At 33.8% G+C, this 20,663-nt stretch overlaps 3 protein-coding genes and 1 pseudogene across 3 annotated transcripts; 1 reads left to right on the top strand and 3 right to left on the bottom strand.

Annotated features, from left to right (window-relative positions):
* The first annotated feature begins 1,100 nt into the window (after positions 1-1,100).
* LOC109801020 (AAA-ATPase At2g18193) lies at positions 1,101-2,934 on the top strand. Its single transcript, XM_020361984.3, has 2 exons — positions 1,101-2,212; positions 2,325-2,934. The coding sequence occupies exons 1-2, from the start codon at positions 1,175-1,177 to the stop codon at positions 2,742-2,744; spliced, it is 1,458 nt and encodes a 485-aa protein (XP_020217573.3). The 5' UTR covers positions 1,101-1,174; the 3' UTR covers positions 2,745-2,934.
* Positions 2,935-4,349: 1,415 nt separating this feature from the next.
* On the bottom strand, positions 4,350-5,603 carry LOC109799891 (uncharacterized; annotated as a pseudogene).
* A 4,328-nt stretch (positions 5,604-9,931) lies between these two features.
* Positions 9,932-13,662, bottom strand: LOC109800515 (AAA-ATPase At5g17760-like). Its single transcript, XM_083066590.1, is given in 3 exon segments — positions 9,932-10,741; positions 12,528-13,070; positions 13,072-13,662. Coding segments are annotated over 3 exon segments (1,476 nt in total). The 5' UTR covers positions 13,522-13,662; the 3' UTR covers positions 9,932-10,258.
* A 3,106-nt stretch (positions 13,663-16,768) lies between these two features.
* Positions 16,769-18,206, bottom strand: LOC145953532 (serine/threonine-protein phosphatase 7 long form homolog). The gene is made up of 4 exons (XM_083067507.1): positions 18,156-18,206; positions 17,589-18,074; positions 17,268-17,435; positions 16,769-17,179 (listed from the first exon to the last, which is right to left on the bottom strand). Exons 1-4 carry the CDS (start codon positions 18,204-18,206, stop codon positions 16,769-16,771), a joined length of 1,116 nt encoding a protein of 371 aa, XP_082923633.1.
* Positions 18,207-20,663: the final 2,457 nt, after the last annotated feature.

Below are 20,663 nucleotides of genomic sequence, written 5' to 3' on the forward strand. Positions count from 1 at the left end.
AACTTATTTACTAATATCTCTATCTAATGCATAATTGTTTCAATATCTCACTTTTATATATTATTAGTGATTTAATAAATTAAATTAAAAATTTTAAAAATTACATGACTAAAAAAATAGTTTAAAATTTGAGAAATGAAACAAAAATTAGTTCTTATAATTTTAAAAAATATATATTAAATTTAGTTCTTATACTCAAATTTTGTTAAAAAATTTATCACATATTATTGCATAAAATCTAACTTTTAATATTCTTGAAAATATCATATTAGATTTAACTGATAATAATTTTGATGATGATAATAACAATGATAATAATAAAAATAATTATAATAATAAATATATATCATAATTTTATTTATAATTTTTTAATTTAAATTATTTATTTTAATTTAAAAATTACCAATCTCACCTAGACATAAAAATAATAATTTCAGTACTTACGCCCAATATCATAAATAACATATTTTCCCTAATAAGACTGCAAATTAAATGACAGCCATATATATTAATGCAGCAATCAATGCTTAACCATATATAGCATTACAAAATATTAAATAAACTTTGAACAAAAAAAGCAAAATAAACCTTCAGAGAAAATAAATACAATCATCCATCTAAAGGAAAAATCAGTCATGCTTTCAGTAACAACTTATCTTGTAAAGTATACTTATTAACTTTATTATAATAATCATTTTGAAAATTATACTAACGATGATTTTTACTTAATTAGTTAGTATAATTTTTTTTACATGAAGTGTATAATCATTAAACTTATCATCTTAAAAGTAACATTTAATCTAAAATTAGCAAAAATTTATTAAAACGAACTAGAATCTCGTATATTACATGGCCTTTTCCCCCCTTATTTTAGATATAAATTAAAATAATTTGGTTTAGAAAATTTTTATAATCTTTAAAATCATTCAAAAATATGACACGAGAGAATCCAAATCTGTATCATGCTTGACTAGCCAAGTTATATTTAAAACAAATGATTAATAATTAATAATGAAAAGATAGAAATATTATATTAATTTATTATACAGATTTTAACTCTTAAAAAAAAAAACTTCTAAAAAAGGTACGATAACTTCGGTAATTTTTTTTCTTCAAAAAATAACATTTAAGAAAACATTGATAACTTAAGCATTAAGAATTGAAATGAATATAAATGAGTATCGGGTTTCACACAATGTTCTCACGTTTGAGTCCAATGGGATTGAACACCAAGAACCTGTTTTCCTCTTTCACATCAGCGTCATCATGGTTCGAGTTATACGCAGCATTCTCCACATTCATGATGCTTTTCAGAACAGCGATCAATGATCTCGTACCAGATCAAATTCGGTCCTTCATTGCCTCAAAGCTAGAGGCCTTCTTCAATGCCCAACCAAATAATCAAGTATCTCTCAAAATTAACCAACTTTGGGATGGAAATTTGGGAAACCGCAATGAACTTTTCGATGCTGCTCAGGAGTACCTCCCCACTAGGATCACCCGCACCTTCAAATCGCTCAAAGTTGGCAAACAAGAAAACCGAAAACACCTTGATTTCGCAGTGGATGCAAGTGAAGAGGTGGTGGACAAATTCGAAGGCACCACCTTCACTTGGAAACTGGATGAGGGCTCCGAAAACGACTCTAACAGGACGCATGCCTTTGTATTGTCCTTCAATGAGAGGAATAGAGAGAAAGTATTGGATCGATATATACCACATATACTGAAAACATACGAGGCAATTAAAGCTGAGAAAAGGGCTCTTAAAATCTTCTCTTGGGAACATCACTATTGGAATGAAACTGAGTTGTCCCATCCTGCCACATTTGACACACTAGCCTTGAATTCTGAGTTGAAGCAGGCTATCATCCATGATTTAGATCGATTCTTGAGGAGAAAGGAACTTTACAAGAAAGTGGGCAAGCCTTGGAAGCGTGGCTACTTGTTGTATGGACCCCCTGGAACTGGAAAATCTAGCCTCATTGTAGCTATTGCCAATTACTTGAAATTCAATGTGTATGACTTGGAATTCTCTTCTATTTATTCTGATTCGGATCTCATGCGATGCATGAGGGATACATCTAACCGTTGCATCATTGTCATTGAAGACGTAGACTGCAACCAAGAGGTGCAAGTGCGATCAAAACCAAGTTACAAAGATAATTTTACTGATTCAGACTCGGAGTTTGATGGCAGCAATGATCCGAATCAGGTAAATTTGTTTTTGTTTTTCTATTATATACACTTGTGTTACTGGTTAATTATATGGCAACAAGCATTTAAGTAATGAGAGTTATTTGTTACAATTGATCATTGATGCATAGGTTACTAAGAAGTTTAGTCTATCGAGTTTGCTCAACTACATGGATGGTTTGAGGTCAAGCGGTGGAGAGGAGAGGATCATAATCTTTACTACTAACCACAGAGAAAAATTAGACCCTGCACTGCTGCGACCTGGTCGTATGGACATGCACATTCACTTGTCCTTTCTCAAAGGGAAAGCTTTTCGAGTCTTGGCTTCTAATTATTTGGGCATTGAAGGACATCATCCACTCTTTGAACAAATTGAAGAATTATTGGAGAAAACAAATGTCACCCCAGCGGTAGTAGCAGAACAGCTAATCAGAAATGAGGATCCTCAACTTGCTTTAGAAAAGCTTGTTGAATTTCTCAAAGAACGTGGCAAGGATAGTCGAGTAGAATGCCACCTGAGTGCTGGCCAAGTTAATGTCTTGGGAGATTGAAGACCAAAATTCAATTTCTTCTACAATTTTTCTTCTTGTTCCTACAACTTAAAACAGAGGCAAGAAAATAATAGAAAATGTTGTATGACAAATAGAATGATATAATGAATGTGAGATTTTTAAATTAAATTAATGAAATGTTGTCTGTCAATGGAACTGAGACAATTTGATTGAAAAATGTTTGAATCGACCCAGTTGTTATACTTATTACTTGATAAAGTAGAATAATCTAATCAGCAATCTAAACGATGCAAGGTTTAGGGTGTCCAGGACGCACCGATAGGGCTAGCAACAGAGGCATTGAGGGTGTTCGACAACACCGACATATTACCAATACACCGTGAACATGAGTCAAACTCATTTTTTGTTTTTTTTTTATTTTTTTATTTTTCAGCTCCGATACGATCTAAACACACATTCAATTGAAAATTAAGAGTTTGATTATGTGAATTTTCAAAATTTAATTATTTTAAATTCATATTAACTAAAAGAGTATTATCATTAATTTAAATAAAAAATAATATATTAAAATAATACGATAATTAACGAAAAATAATTCATGAATTTATCATTAAAATTTTACGGAAAATAATTATAACATAATCCTAGAATTGAAGAATTAGTCACTCATGTCACTAAAACATATTAAATAAAAGAAAAGAATTATATGTAAGCAAAAAAAATTTTATAAAAATTTGACTTTTAATCTTTTTATAGACCCTCAATAATGAATATAAAAGAAGAGAAATATCAAATATTTCTCACCTTCGATTTAATAACACCGTTAAAGTTTTCTTATTATAAAATATATAAATAAATCATATATGTGTAGGTACAATTTATTAGAAAAATTTTATAGTAATAAATATTCTGAAATCAAGTGATCTCACAGTGTTGGATTACTTTTGTTTTTTTCTTCACTTTCTTTCTTTCTCTATTGCTCGCTGATGAAGCAGTGCTCTGCCTAGTTTTTCAAAGTTGGTGTCCTTTCAAATGTTCAAAAGGATGAAAAGAAAAATCCATTTTTAAATGGATTATTGTTTCCACATCATATTAATAAGTCAATAAATAATTACTTCCCTTTAAGTCTTTGTTAAATTTTTTTTCCTCTAAAACTTGCCGTCCTTTTGTCTCTCTTTTATTTGTAAAATTAATTTTAAAACCCTCAAATCTTCTTCTACTACTACATATTGGCATGTATATCATTCTATCTATTTTATTTATTTAAATAAATATTTAAAATTTGAACTGTTACACAATAAGGTGCTCCCCAATTTTTATAACAATTAATATTTTAATATGTGCATCACATGCCAAAAATTTATTGTATTTAATTAAAATTTCTAATAAATTATATATAAATATACAGTATATTTAATTATATAATTATATTAAAATTATATTTTAGATTTAAGATAAATAAATATATTATCTTTAATAATATTTTCTATATTTATCAGAATAAATATTATTTTTAATTATTGCTAATTTATTTTAAATATATTAGAATTTAATTTATAAATAAATATAGTAAATAAAAAATCAATCAAATAAGATGTTTAATTTTTTTAACACTTCTATTAAAAAAATAATACTTAAAAATACTTTTACCTTTAATACATAGGAGTCGATTAATATAAAGAGCGCTTTTAACATGAAGCAGTTGAACATAGTAAAATAACTTGCAATAGCATGCTTTTCAACTTGTTTATAATTGCAAAATAGTTCTTATGTTAAATAGTTTTATGTTGGTGGAGGATCAGAAGGTGGCAGTGGATGAGGGAGGTGATACGGGGAGGGGAACCGGGTGGTGGAAGTGGTGGTGGCAACGATGGTGTTGGGCGCCGCCGTGGGTGGCGACTGAAAAAATCCTAGCGATTCCTCTCAGCAAGTAATGCACGGTGAAATCTGCCGCGGTGGTTCAAGTACTAGGGCGGTTGGCGCTTGGTGACAGCTCTGACATCGCTGTCGTTAATTAGCATCGGCCACTGGTTTTCCCTTGGTGGAGTCAAATTCAGTGGGAATCCCGAGCATCTTCGTCATCTCCACCTCGTCCTTGTTCCCCTCGTCTTCTCCTGCGCCTTCGTTCTCCTTTTGCTTCTGCTACTGCTTCTTCACGATGTCGTCCACAAAGTCCAACACCGCCTTCTTTGTCTCCTTGTGCTCCTCATCTGCGGAGTCTTTTCGGTGGCGCTTTTGCGGTGGGTCGAGGGAGGGAGTCCGGTGGTGGCGGCGGTGGTGGGAGCGATCAGTGGGCGAGAGAGAGTGCGTGTGGCGGGAGTGGCTACGATCAAGCGCGAACGGGTTCTCTTGCTACGCGCTCGATCACGGTCACGATCGCAGTCACGATTACGGTCATCCTTGTCTTGTCTTCATTCTCTGTCTCTTTCTCTGTCGCGAGTTCTGTCACGGTCACGGTCACATGCGGTGGCGACGATGGTGTCGGGCGCCATCGTGGGTGGCAGCTCATGGGTGAGTTCCTACATGGAGTACAAAACACAGGAACTAATCTGCAAGATAAAAAAATATTATTTTTTCTAAATTATAGATAATAAATATAAATCGTTGATTATTATAATATTAAATTTAATGGTTAAAAATAGTAATTCATCTATGTACCACATTCTTTGGTACTTCATGTTAGAATTTTCGTTGAAGAATCTAACAATTATTTCATCAATTACTATTTTTCCTTTTTTTTAAAATCAACTTTCGATATTGCAAGGCCACCGTTCATTTGCCATGTTTACGTGATATACCTGGAAGTTTAAACATTATCTACCTAGAAGTTTCTCCGACATGTAAGGTCTACTTCTTCCACCTGATAAATGCATGGAAACTTCTTCGTATGTGCCTACACACTTACTCATGAATGGTAAATTACATGATAATGTTTGGTGCACTGGATACACTCTACCAGCTAAAACTAAATATTTTATAAATATTTTTATCATATTATATATATTCACTAGTGTAAAAATAGGCTTTTATGTCACCTAATTTACGTCGGAAACACGTAAATTCAACGTTATAAAAATGCGGTCTAATTTTGTTGAATTATTTACGTCGGTCCTAATTGGGTCCGACGTAAATTTTAACATCTACGTCGGTTAAGCATTGTGTCCGACGTAAATAACCCCAGAACCTGTTAAAAGGTGAGCGCGCACTAGCTAAATTTCAAAATGTTCATTGTTTTTCCTTCTCCCGTGCCTCCTCCTCCTTCTTCTATTTTTCTTCCTTCTCCCGCGCCTCCTCCTTCATGGCGTTCATCTGCACCTTCTTCTGTTTCTTCTTCGCGTGGTCATGGGCTTTTCTAGGAGGTTCTATGAGGTAGCATCTTCCATCAAGTTTGTGTTTTCTGGGATGTTTTTTTTCGTAATAATGTTTGTGTTGTATTTCGAGTTTTTGAAGCTGTAGAAGGAGAAGGAAGTGACCAAATCCGGGTTTGCAGAATACACTCCTGGGTCTATCAAGCAGAACGGGCCGTAAATTTACGTCGGTTTTCGCGCCCCGACGTAAATTTACGTCTCCCGCTTCTACGTCGGAGGCTTTTCTGACGTAAAAACCCCTAAAATAATCGACGTAAAATGTGTATTGTGTACTAGTGATTTTTCTCTTTCTCTCTTGCTGAATGTTATCTAGATAGTTATGATCGGTGCACTGGAGGGGTTTAGTGATCATTTTTGTAATTTAAAAGATGATGTTGTCCAAGCATTGTGTATGCCAACCTCTAGGTTTCAAATTCCAATAGTCCAGTGCGTGATGGGAAAACCGAAAATAATAACAATTTTTTTTTTGACAAAGAGTAATATTAATGCAGTGGAAATTAAATCCTTTTACATGTAAAAATATGTAAAGAGCACTAACAAAATAAAATAAAAATAAATAATCCAAATACACAAGAAACATGTATTTTTAACGTCAAAATTTCACAATGTAAGAGTAAAAATTATGAATCATCCAGACTAAAGAAAAATTCAACTATAATCAACAAAGGGTATAAGAGAATCTACAAATAAGGTACTAAATAGTGTTTACAACTAGTCAAGCAAAATGAGTACAATGTAGTAATAACTATGTTTTAGGATTTTTTTCATCTTTTTGTTTCTCATAAAAGACAAAAAAATGAATATTAACCAAATGATGGAAACTTTCTAGAGAATTCGAATTGGCTTCGACATTCCTTCAAGTTTCTCTCTAAACATTTGTCTTCTTGACACTTCTCATGCTTCACCAATGCCTGCAATGGAAGTAGAAGCTTCAGATTTCATCTTAATTAGGAGGTGAAGAACAATATTCAAGTGATGTCACTCCTTAGAGGAAGATGAATCACTTCAATCCTCACCACACTCTTTTTGAAGAGGATAAAATAATTAGAACTAAATCAAAGAGTTTTAGGACTTTTAGGGAGAGAGAATTATGAGTATAAAAACTCGACAATCTCAATATAACATCCAAAAGTGATTTTTACAAGTGAATAGACCTATATATAGAGATGGAGTAGCTTGTAGAGTAAGTTAGACAAGGTAGGAGCACTTATATCTAAATTGGCCAATCTTAGCTTGCCAAGTGTTATCTTGTCTCTAGAGGAAACACCTAGATCTAGAAGAGTCAATCAAGAGTTGCCAAGTGTCACCTTGTCTCCTTGACTAACAAGAACCAAGTGTGTTGGATAAGCTTTGCAAAATTCGGCCAAGTAAGAAAGCTATGCGGCCTTGCTTGTTTTCCTTCACTTAATCTAATCCAAAATATCATAATTGGTTTAGTTAGGTTCACCAAATGAAGGTGAGACTTAGCTAAATCAATTCCTTGAATTAAATGGAGCAAAACAAGCCTAATATCTAAAAATTAGTTTAGGCCCACTAAGGGCCTAATCGCTAGTTTCACCTACACATTTGTTATTTGCCACCCCACTACTAAAACTAAGAATATATAAAAATCAATGATCCTTAATATAAGGTCAAGTGGAGAAAAAGGCTCCAAGTAACATACCCTAGAATCCTAAGGGTGTGACTTAAAAAGAAAGAAAAAAATATCTCACAAATACAAAGGCAAAAATGCACATATACAAATATCTACTATGTACAAATACTATATAATGTGTTTATAATGAAGACTAAGAAACTAATAAGAGGAAACATACTCAATACTTATGTGGAGCATAGGTCTAAAAAGTATCTTTTATATAGAAACTTCCTATAGCCTCCTAACCATAGACATAGTTAAAGATCTAATGATCTTTATGTGTGAGCTCTCCTTGAATGGTCCTCCATTAATAGTATTTATATATTTATATCCAAACAAATACATCCAAATAAAAGAATTTTTTTTAGATAAAATATAATTTATCACAAAATATGATTTATTTTATAGGGTAATTGAGCATAATAATTATGAAAATATGAAATAAATTAAAAATACATATTTAAGTCAAAGTAAAGAATTCAATTAAATCATAGTCAAAATTTACTTAAAACGATTATTTTCAAATATATGCAAAATATTTGTACATATGTGAATAATTTTATTTATATTATTATGTAACACATAATGGATTAAAAATTCTTATACTAGCTACAACTTCAAATCTAGTTTATAGAGAGATTTATCAAAATTTGACTTAGATATTTTTTATATTTTTATTTAATCACACAAAAATTAATTCCAAGCCTTAAATATAACTCGTTCATCTCATCTTCTCAATTATTGTGTTTGTTTGCAGACTTATCATTTTGAGTGATGATAAATGGACGACCATTTTTCTTTCGTTGCTATTTGAATGGATACTGCCAAAGATGAAATTTCATGTGCTAAAAGTCAATTGTATATATAAAAATATATAATTTCATGTTAATTTTTTTAATAAAAAATTTCAAAAGTCATATTCGAATATTATTAATTAATTAAAATGAATTTGTGCTGCAGGTTGTAATATAAATAAAGATAAAACAAATGATGTTTGATTAGAGTATTTCACTTTGTCAATTTATGTTTATATATTCCTTAAAAAATAAATTAACAAATAAAATTTATTAGATGTAGGTCGAAGGTCCAACAACTCATGAAGTCATGAATGTTGGATTCGAAAATTTTAACATAACTATTTTATATGTATAAAAATTAAAATTAGTTATATATATTATGAGAAAAAAAAATAGTCAACAAAAAAATGTCAATCCGTATACTAACATATTTTGTTTAACCTGTCCATCTTATTCTTAGGGGTCGATAACCTAGTATTTTCTTAATGAGAAAATAATCTGAGTAATATATGTGTAATGACAATTTTTCACCGAAATAAAATTCGCCTCTTCTCTTTTTTAATGCATGTTTTCTTTATTTTGAAAGAATTAAAAAAATACTTAAAAAAATTAAAAATAAATGTATTTTACTAAAATATATTTATGTGTTATTTAAATATTTTATTGTAAAATATATTTTTAAGTAACATTGTAAATATCATCATATTAAACGTTAAAAATATGGTTATACTAAACAACTTAGACTCAATTTTAATAAAATATATTTTATTTATTTTCACTCTTATTTTGAAGGCAAATCTTAAAATAAACTTTTAAATACCTAGTAAATCGAGATAAATTTTTACGTAATCCAAACTTTTGAATGATAAATAGACTCAATCCTAGTCATTTACTTCCTCTTGACTTATATATAAGAAAAAATATTTAAGTTTTTTTAGCAAATTTAAACTAAATTAACTTTATTTAATGTTCTTAATTTAAAAATATTTCTAAAATAATAAATTGAAACATTATCTATAATTAACATGATTAAGAATATTTAATTATTTTTTTTAATTTGTGTAAAACTAGTTATATTTTTTTACTTATATATAGATATAGAAGAAATATTTCTAACTATAAAGTTAGGCTCAAACTAAGAAAACTTAAATTCACTTAGTGTATTTTCATTCCTAAACATGAGCTGGTTGAATCCAAGAACCTTTATAATATATTATATTATATTTATACTAAAAATAATTGTCATTTATTTTTATTTTACCCTTTTTAGTAATGTATAGAATAAGCGGTGACAAAAAACTTTTATTATTTAAACATTTTTAATATAAAGTTGAAAAATAAAAATAGTATTTAAATAATAATTTATGAAAATAAATAAAAACAGAAAAGAAGTTGATATGAAACAGAGGCAAGCCTAGGTTCTGGTTATGGAGAAGATGAAGCTTCTGTTTGCATATACTAGACATTGAGCATTGTTACAAGTACCACTATAAGACAATTACATTTACATGTACATAGAGATTGTTGATTTAGTACTAGCAATCACACTCTGCCATTCATTCTTTTCTTCTGCTCATATACACAGTTTGAAACTTTGGATAGGAAATGTAGCTAGCTAGGCTCTTAAGTCTTAATAATAGATTAATTAAAAAGAAAGAAAAGGCCGAAGCCTAAATGAGAAATTTGAATTACTTTAGTAGCTCCAACAATCTTAATTATTTGAAATTTGAGCAAGTGGTTAGAATTACTGAATTACAAACTAGACCCTCTTCTAATTCTTCTTGTCCTTCTCTGTGTCCCAACTCCTCGTTTTTGCTTGCCACCAAGCTTGCGTCTTTTAGGTTGGGTTTTATCAGAACTATTGTTCTCGCATACGTCACCTTCCATCTTCTTCCGCTTAAGTAGCTTGACGAATCCTTCTAGTGTGGCATCAGCGTCTTCGTCCTTCATCAATTCCTCGGCCACTTGCGCAGGGGTTATCTGAATGTCCTCTATGAGGCCCTCTATCTCCCCAAAGAGGGGGTGGTCAGAGGGAGTTTGAAGGTAGTTTGAGGCCAAAAGCTTGAAGCCTTGGTAGGAGCAATAGGACATGTGAATGTGCATGTCCATTCTTCCAGGCCTCAACAGTGCTGGGTCTAGCCTTTCCTTGTGGTTCGTCGTGAATATGATTATTCTCTCGTCTCCACAACTAGACCATAGCCCATCTATGAAGTTCAGTAATCCAGACAAAGTTAACTGCACCCATATCCATCACATGCACAACTCAGTCCACCACCAATTTCACTATTTAGATTTCAAAAATATATAAATACAATTCAAACTAAATTTATAAAACCTGTTAATTTTTCATAACATAGTATATTTCGACAACGTACATCTTCTACCAAAATAAACTAGTTAGCTAGAGAAAATTGAAGGACTCCCTCACTACTCACTAACATGTTCTTCCTTTTTATACATGGGTGCTGTTAATTTCCCATGAAAATAAACAATATATATTAAATGTTCCGGCAACATGTTCTAGTGTTCTACCAAAATAAAATAAAATATGATAGCAACACCAGTCCACAATAGAAGCTTTACACGTCAATAAATAAAATATGATTCCTTATAAGGCATCCACCACAACACCATCTTGTAACATTTAACAACGACCTTCGAACCACAGGTACGTTGTACTCTTTTTCTCGCTATTTGTCAAACAGAAAACAACAAACAAGAGGAAAAGAACAATCAAGTTCCTGAACGAATTGCGTGGACTGATAGCGAAATGCCTTTTTGGATCTTCAGAAGTCGCGCTTTGATGATGTGTCCAATGCTTTGGACGGTTTTACTTTAACTTTACTACAATTAAATTATCGCCAAAACCGAATTTTGTTAACCAATTATTAAGCTCCACGTAGCCCCAAAGTCCTCACTTACCAATTTAGGGTGTGCTTTTATAAATGGCACGTTCCCACTAGCAAGAAAAAAAAGGTAGAAAAAGGTGCCCTACCCATGACAAAATGGCCCTAATGACGCATGGTATTTTGCAAAGCTAATTCCTTCCATGCCCTTTCAAAAAAAGTTGATTTTGAAATCCACTATCATCAATCTTCTATCACATCCCCTTCCACCATTTTTCCTATGCAAATCACCTTGAAATTGCAGTTTTTGATAAACCAAAAGCTCTTTCTCAACAATCTGATAAACTAAAAGTTCTTTCTCAAAGAAAAACTGATGAAAAAAAATTAAAAAACACATTTAAATTTGAACAAACAACCACCGAAACTAAAAAATTTAATAAGCATCAACAGTGTAAACAAAGAAAAAAAGAAACCGAGATGAAAAAAAAATGAAAAAACAATTGTGAGTAGAATGGGACCGGTAAAAAATTCAAACACAATCGTGACGTGAACAATTAACATAGGTGTCATATATCATTAGTGCTTTTTTTTAAGGGTTCCAAAACCCTCTGTACGGAAGGAATTAACTTTTGCAACTTGCATGGTTCAATCGGAACCCACGTGGCTTGCTTGGCATTCGAAAAACAACAATGACAAATGGTACTAAAGTTCTTGATACAAAGTTTTTTAGACACCGATGTTTTAATATAATTGGCTCCATAGTAAATAAAAAATTAATTTAGCTTATTTGTATAATTGTATGACATGAATTCGTACCAATAAACAATTTCCCGACAAACAACAATTTTTGGCCAAAATCTCGCAGATTTAGCAAAAAAGAGAAAGAAAGAAGAAGCCCTCGAGAACACGAGAGTTTTGATCCATGTCTAACTTGATACCAAGGCCCTGTCTGAGGACCCAACAATCATTTATGAAACAGTCTTTTTCTCTAGCTAAATGATAGTTATTTTTAGTTGCATTTTATTTTTAAATAGAGAAACAGATAATTTATAATAGGCAATATAGTATATATAGATAACGTATTTATGATATTTTAAACTAAACTTATAGACATATTTAGTGATTGTGTTGATTAAGTGTGTGAAAGTGAAAGATGAAATTAGCGAAAGGAGTACCTGGACGTCAGTTGGTTTACGTCCCTCAGCATGGTGACGGTCTGGCAGATCGACAGTGCAATCAATGTCTTCAATGACCAAAATGGACCTATTGGCAGTGGCGAGAAGCAGTTTCCTGAGGTCAGAGTCCCTGACTATGTTGGCAAGCTGGAGGTCAAAGATGTCAAACTTCAAGTAATTAGCCATGGCAGCGATCAAGCTAGACTTGCCAGTGCCGGGAGGGCCATAAAGCAAGTATCCACGCTTCCAGGCCCTGCCAACCCTCTTGTAAAACTCCCTCCGCTTCACGAACCTATCAAGGTCCTGCATGACCGCATCCTTCAGCTGAGGCTCCATGGCCAGGGTCTCAAAAGTGGAGGGATGCTCCAAGTTTATGGAGTCCCACTTGACCCCGCTGTAGCAATAGGAGGTGTTGAGCGTGTGCATCTTGAGGAGGCGCTCATCGTCCTTCATCTCCTTGGCCCTGTCCAGGATGAAGGGGAGGTAGACCTGGAGCGCCATCTCCTTGTGCTTCTTCGGGAACCGCAGCTCGAAGGACCGTTTTTTCAGACCTCACGGAGATGCTGTTGTGCTCGTTAGGGCTGTTGCTGGCGCTTTTGTCGGACTCCGCGCAGATGAAGCGCCACTTGAAGGGGACGCCGTTGAACATGTCCAGGACCTTCTCGCCCTTCTCCAGGCGGAGGGTGAGCTTCTTCTCCTTGGGGGTCTTGGTGATCTTGAGGCGGTTGTTGTCGGGGCTGACGCGGGTGGAGAGGTAGGCCTCGGCGGCGTCGTACACCTGGTTGCGGCTGATGCCCGTCGACTCCTCGATGACCAGGGTCAGCGTGGAGGAGCGGGGCTTTATCAGGTACTGGATGGCGTTCAAGAGGTAGCCGCGGAGGGGCTGCGGGATCAGCTCGTTCGCCATGGAACGGAGGAGCATGATGGACGCCGTCATCGAGGCGTAGGCCGAGAAGATTGAGGACGGGGAAGGCATGTCTCGTGGGGAAAACATTTCTGCTCTTTCTATTGCTATTGCAGTATTGCTATTTCTCTACAATTCTCATCACATCCATTGCCTTTTATCGCCAATCCACCACCTCCATCTACGTGTGCAAATCTTACTGTCTTTGCCTTTTTCTTTTTCCTCCTTTTCCTTCAATAATGTCATTTCCACCTTTCTTAATCTACTTTGCTTCCATGTCCAAAAATATTTATCCAAATATTTTTTTATTAACAAAATATAATTAACTTTTTTTCACCACCTTGATTTTTATAAGAGTCAAGTCTTATTTTTAATCACAATTTCATGATTAGGCAAACAATCTTTATGGATAATTATTCTAATTATTTATTTCGATTTAACTTGATTTTCATCTATTTACAGTTGTGAATGTTAATTTTTTTTTATATAAAAAAAGGTACTAAAATTTACAATTATAACAATTCTATGCTTTTAGTGGTATAATATTTCCTTGTTTTTCTATTGCTACATATAATATTTCGTAGTTAATGATAGAATATTATAGAAAGAATAAAATTGGGAAGCTGTGTGAAATTTTTACCAGAATAATATTTTTTTTAAAAAAAATTACACATTTAACACCTGTGCATCTTTATTTACTGAACTAGACCCTTTTACTGTGCATGCTCAGAATTCGGTTCCCGGGAACTGAATTCTGAGTGGTTATAATTTTTTTTTTTGGCGTTTGCAGGGAAACGTGGACAAATTTTGAAAGTGGAACGGCCCGTTCCGAAAGCAGAACGAGCCGTTCTCCTTAAAGCCTTGTTACAATTGAAACGGGGCAAGAACGGGCCGTTCTTGGGCCAAGAACAACCCATTCTTGTTTTAGAACGGGTCGTTCCAAAGTATAAATTTAAACAATTTTTTGAATCTGGAACGGCCTTGGAACGGCCCGTTCCAGAAGACGATTTTACTCATTATAACGTGATTTGGAACGGGCCGTTCTGGTTTTGGAACGGCCCGTTCTGGGTAAACAGTAAAAATGCTGGTTTTTTTATAAATAGGCCCTCTCCCCTTCATTTTTTCCACACGATTTCAGCCAACCTTCTCTCCTTTATTCCTTCCATTTACCCCTTTTGAATCAGTTTCTTAGAATCACGTTCATTTCCTTTAAACCTTTCATAAAATGGCTTCTTCAATCTACGTTATTGTTCATTCTGATGGTTCCATTAACCAATGTCCGAATGAAGGAATCACCTTCTCCTCTCCATCTGCAAAATTAGTTCGTATCAAGAGAGGAATTACTCTAGAAAGGCTTCAAAGAGTCATCCACACAAAGCTACATCGACAAGATTCTGAGAGGATCGCTACCATACATTTTCGATACCCTATTAGACTTGGCCCAGGGGTTAGTAACTATACATGTGTTGAGTTGACGGATGATGAAGATGTTGAGGAACTTTTCAATGTTCATGATACTAATCAACTTCAATCAGGTATTGAATTATATGCTACACTTACTACAGTTGAATCACATGCACCACAAGTTTCACCTTCACGTTCACCTTATGAAATTTATCAAAGTTACCAGAACACTAACCCATATGGCCCTTCTTATGATATCCCCTCCAACTACGACATTGAGTCATACACACAGCTTTTAACTGGTCCAATCATGGACCTTAATCAAATACCTTCTCAGCCATTTGAGCAAGCTACACCTTTTGATTACTTTTTTAAAAGCATTTGATTATTACTTTTCGTTATTTAACATTTTTTTTTGCAGCTTACGGGATGACTGAACCTAGATTCTTTTACTATTACAACATAGTAAGAGATAATAATGTTGAAGCAGCTCAATGATTAGACAACATTCCTAGGAAAAAATGGACACTAGCATGGGACAATGGACGACGTTGGGGACACATGACAACAAACCTAGCTGAGTCAATTAATTCCGTATTGAACAAAACACGAAATTTGCCAATTTGTTCCATGGTAATGGCCACATACACTCGTTGCAACAAGTTTTTCGTTGAAAGAGGTAGGGAAGTGGATGCAATGATTAATGCTGGACATGTCTACTCGAAAATTGCTAATAAAACTTTTCAAGATGCACAGTCTAAGGCAAATACTCATAGAGTTATCAGCTTTGACAGATCAAGCAGTAGATTTTTAGTGGAAGAAACGCAACATTCCAAAGAAGTTCGACCAGCTGGGAGATTTGCAGTAAGGCTTGATGAATTGTGGTGTGATTGTGGCAAGTTCCAGAAAGTTCACATCCCTTGCTCACATGTACTTGCTTCATGCTTACATGCACATCATGACTATGAAAGGTACATATCTCCCATATATACCTTACAACAAGTTGCAAAGGTATACGAAGGACAGTTTGGAGAGCTTCGACATGAAGATTATTGGCCTACTTACACTGGTCCAACTTTGTGGCCAATTCTAGAACTGAAGAGAACTTCCAAGGGTCGACCAAAGTCCACCAGGATTAGAACAGAGATGGATATTAGAACAACATACTCATGTAAAAAATTGTTCTTATTGTCACACTCCTGGTCACACTAGGAAGACATGTCCGAATATTAGTCATGGATGTAGTTCCTGCCATCAATGATCATTATTGTTGTAATCAGTTGTAATATGTTTATTTAGTTATGTAATATTAAAGTTAATTACTTGGTGTTAGTATCGGATACTACATTGTATTTGTGTTGAAATCGTATATTGTGTTGAAATCGTATATTGTGTTAGCTACAATACTTATAATTATAATAGTTTATAACCTTCTTAGTGCATTAAATGTAAAAATACATAACATTAAAATTCATATTACATTGATAAAGACACATAGTACATTAAAATAAAAAAACAATAACATTAACATAGAGTGATTTATATACATTTTTCAATCTTCGTAATGGTGTTCAGTTCCACAACGAGGGCGACGTCTATTACGGCCTGGATTACGCCGTGGAGGTTGTTGCTCAGAAGGATCTGGTTCATCATCAACCACCGGATGTTGAAATGGTGCTGAAGAACTTCCAGGTTTATTACCGAATTGTGGACGGTAAAGAGATTGCATGTATGATTGTGCTGAAGATGGAGTTCTAAAATCTACTCCAAATAAATTTGTAAAAAAATCCTCTGAAGTTGTTGCAAATGAATGTCGTCTGTCAATTATGTTTTGTTCAGGAGTGACGTACTGAGGATTTGATACATGCTGACCAGTCTCTTCATGCGATCGCATGGAAGTTCCACCAGTCTCAAATGTTGTGGAAGTCCTTCGTTATTGATGGGTCCTTGGATCTTGTAGTAGTCGTGGCTCAGATAAAAAATAGATGGAATTGGCCATGTACCATTCCATGTATTCTCGTGTGTGAAACAGTGGGCCTTGCATTAGATGACTCATCAATATGTGCTCACGTCTATTGTTCCATATGTCGATCCATTGAGCATGTCTTGTAACCCAATTTTCATCTTGTCTTCCCCTCATGTCAATGTTGTGCAGGTTATCCAAATTATTTGGTGGAGAAGGGACATCCTGGAAGAGACGAAATTGCAATTTCACTCTATCAGATTGGTGCCATTCAACAATTGCAAAACAAATAATGGAGGTGCATGATGTCCATAGTAGAGCATCTCTATATGCTTGCATCGGTATTGCTGTTTGCAATACTGCATATGGCGCCCATAAAAACTACAAAAAAATTCAACTTCTTTAGTTAACATATTATGCTAAACAAAAGAAAATAAAAATAATAATAAAACTTTGATTTAAGAGTTACCTGATCATTCTGAATGTGATCAAACCTTGATCTATATCCAACAACATCATTATGAGGTACATTTTGAAAGTTTAAAACTCTGCCTCCGCTCCATTTACAGACTAGAGGGAATGTTGCTGGTAACCTGGAAATAGGCGCAATATATGACATGTGATGCCATGCCCAAGACTGTAACAAAGATGTACAACCACCCATTGTTTTGCTACTAACATTTGTAGCTCTACACATTTCCCTATATAACATAGCTAAACAAGCCGACCCCCAACTATATCGTCTTGTTCTTCTAAGATTTATTAATAAAGATAAATACATAAGATGTACCTTATTGTCTGTTTTGTCAGGCATCAAAATACCTCCTATTAAACCTAATATATATGCTCTACAATGTGCATCAAGTTGTTCTTGAGATGGCTCCTCTGGTAATTCTAACATATTTTCTCTTAACCACTTTAACTTAATCATAGAGCCAATTAGTGACTCACCTTTAACTGGCATGATTTCGAGATAGGTGGAGCACATTTCCTCCCAGTCATATAATGTTGGGCCAATGACTGGTAAACCATCAACTCTTAAGCCAAGTTGAAGTGCAACATCCTCCAGTGTTATGGTGCACTCTCCAGTTGGAAAATGGAATGTATGAGTCTCAGGTCTCCACCTTTCAACCAAAGCTGTGATTAATGCGTGATCCACTTTCAGATGTCTGAGGTTTGCAACCCCAGAAAAACCAACTTCCTCTAGTATAGGAACAATTAGAGGGTGGGGTTCTGGCATTGAATGACAGTAAGAACAAATAATATTCTCAGTCTCCTGCAATAATTACCAAAATTAGTACTAATTTCTTACAAGTTCATTGAAATTTAAAGTAAATAACGAAACTGCTAAACTTACTGTTCTACCAATGAAGGCAGACCTATGCTCATTTTGCTTCCACAACAACATTTTTGCTATTTCGTTAATGAAAATTGAACCAAAAAAATAATTTCTTACTATCAAGGTGAATCAGAAGCAGTACAGGGAACGAATAAAGGAGACAAACTTAGCTGAAATCGCATAAAAAAAATGAACGGGAGAGGGCCTATTTATAGAAAAACCTGCGTGTTTACTGTTGCCCCAGAACGGGCCGTTCCAAAACCAGAACGGCCCGTTCCAAACCACGTTTCTTTCGTTAAAATAGATCCTGGAACGGCCCGTTCCAAGGCCGTTCCACATTAAAAAAAATGTGTAAATTTCAATTTTGGAACTGGCTGTTCTAAAACGAAAACGGCCCGTTCCAGGTTAAAAAAATTAACTAAAAAATTTATTCAGAATGGGCCGTTTCACGGGTCTATTTTTTCGTTAATTGTTAATTCTGGAACGGTCCGTTCTTGCCCGTTTCAATTGCAAAAAACTGACTCTGTGGCTTTAAGGAGAATGGCCCGTTCTGCTTTCAGAACGGGCCGTTCCACTTTCAAAATAGGTTTCCCCACAAACGCCAAAAAAAAAGTATATTATGACCACTCAGAATTCGGTTCCCGGGGAACCGAATTACGAGTGAAAAAAGCAAAAAAAATAGGCTAAACAACCATTGTGGTGCACTTTTAGAAACTTATTACCAAAATGGGGCTGTTTTGAAACATTTTACACCTTTGGGGCTCTTTTATTGGGTGTCGCTATGGGCCATAGCGACACCCATGACACGTGGCAATTTTGGGTCTGAATATAAGCCATGAACGCCATATTAGACGAGTCGTTGTAGCTGGTGGAGACCTTTAAAGAGTCGCTATAGGCTATAGCGACTCAATTCGGCTTAAAATAACGTCGCTGTAGCCTATAACAACACTTTTAAAAAACTGAAGTCGCTATGGGCCATAGCTCCAGTTTTAAAAATATATCTAATATTTTTTAAATATAATATTTGTTTAGAAATTTATAAAAAAATAACGGATAAAAGGGAAAAAAAGGATTGAAATAAGAAAAAATTGTAAATTTTAAAAAATAAGTAATATAATGTAAAAATTAATTTAAAAACAAAAAAAAATAAAAATACAAATTGGGGCGCTATGGCCCATAGCGCCAATTATAAAAATATAGCTAATATTTTTTAAATATTAAATTTATTTAGAAATTTATAGAAAAATAACGGATAAAAGGAAAAAAAAGGATTAAAATAAGAAAAAAAATGTAAAATTTAAAAAATAAGTAATATAATATAAAAAATAATTTAAAAACGAAAAAAAAAATATTGGGGCGTTATGGCCCATAGCTTCACTCAGGCACTATGGCCCATAGCGCCAGTTATAAAAATATAGCTAATATTTTTTAAATATTAAATTTATTTAGAAATTTATAGAAAAATAACGGATAAAAGAGAAAAAAAAGGATTAAAATAAGAAAAAAAATGTAAATTTTAAAAAATAAGTAATATAATATAAAAAATAATTTAAAAACGAAAAAAAAAAATATTGGGGCGCTATGGCCCATAGCTCCTCTCAGGTGCTATGGCCCATAGCGCCAGTTATAAAAATATATCTAATATTTTTATAATATAAATTTTTTTTACAAATTTATAAAAAAAATAACGGGTAAAAGGGAAAAAAAGATTGAAATAAGAAAAAAATGTTAATTTTAAAAAATAAGTAATAAAATGTATAAAATAATTTAAAAACGAAAAAAAAAAATTTAAATTGGGGCGCTATGGCCCATAGCTCCACTCAGGCGCTATGGGCCACAGCGCCTGTGTTAAAAAAATACATTTTATTTATTTTAAAATTACGTTTTTTTTAAACTTAATTTTCTTTTTATAATTATATAATAAATAGTTCACTTTATTATATTTATTTTACATTATTATTATTTTCCTTTTTTTTTATTTTTTTGTTTACCCAGTGTCGCTATGAGTTACATAATTTTTTTAAGCCCATCAGCTGTGGTGGGCCAGCTGATAGCGACACTGATCCAGCCCAACCAAGCCAAAAAAAAAAAAATCACGTGTCATGAGTGTCGCTGTGGCCCATAACGACACCCAGTAGGAGAGCCCCAAAGGTGTAAAATGTTTCAAAACAGCCCCATTTTGGTAATAAGTTTCTAAAAGTGCACCACAATGGTCGTTTAGCCAAAAAAATAACACTTAGAAGCTCAGAATTCGGTTCAGTAAATAAAGATGTACGGGTGTTAAATTTGTAATTTTTTTTTAAAAATATTATTCTGGTAAAAATTTCGAAGCTGTGTAGGAGTAGGGACAAAAAACCTTGGAGGGAATCATGTGACAAGAGCTCTGCCATGCACATTGCACAGTGATGGAACAGTGACCAAAATCAGAAGCAGATTCGCCTCAGCCGCCTCAACCAATCTGAGCACGACACTCTCCTTGCTCCATCGTCACTCCCATGTCTAAACCAGAGTGCCAGAGGATTATAG

This window comes from Cajanus cajan, chromosome 11 (genome assembly GCF_000230855.2).
Source record: "Cajanus cajan strain Asha chromosome 11, NIPB_CcT2T_4, whole genome shotgun sequence".
In the NCBI taxonomy this organism is placed as follows: Eukaryota; Viridiplantae; Streptophyta; class Magnoliopsida; order Fabales; family Fabaceae; genus Cajanus; species Cajanus cajan.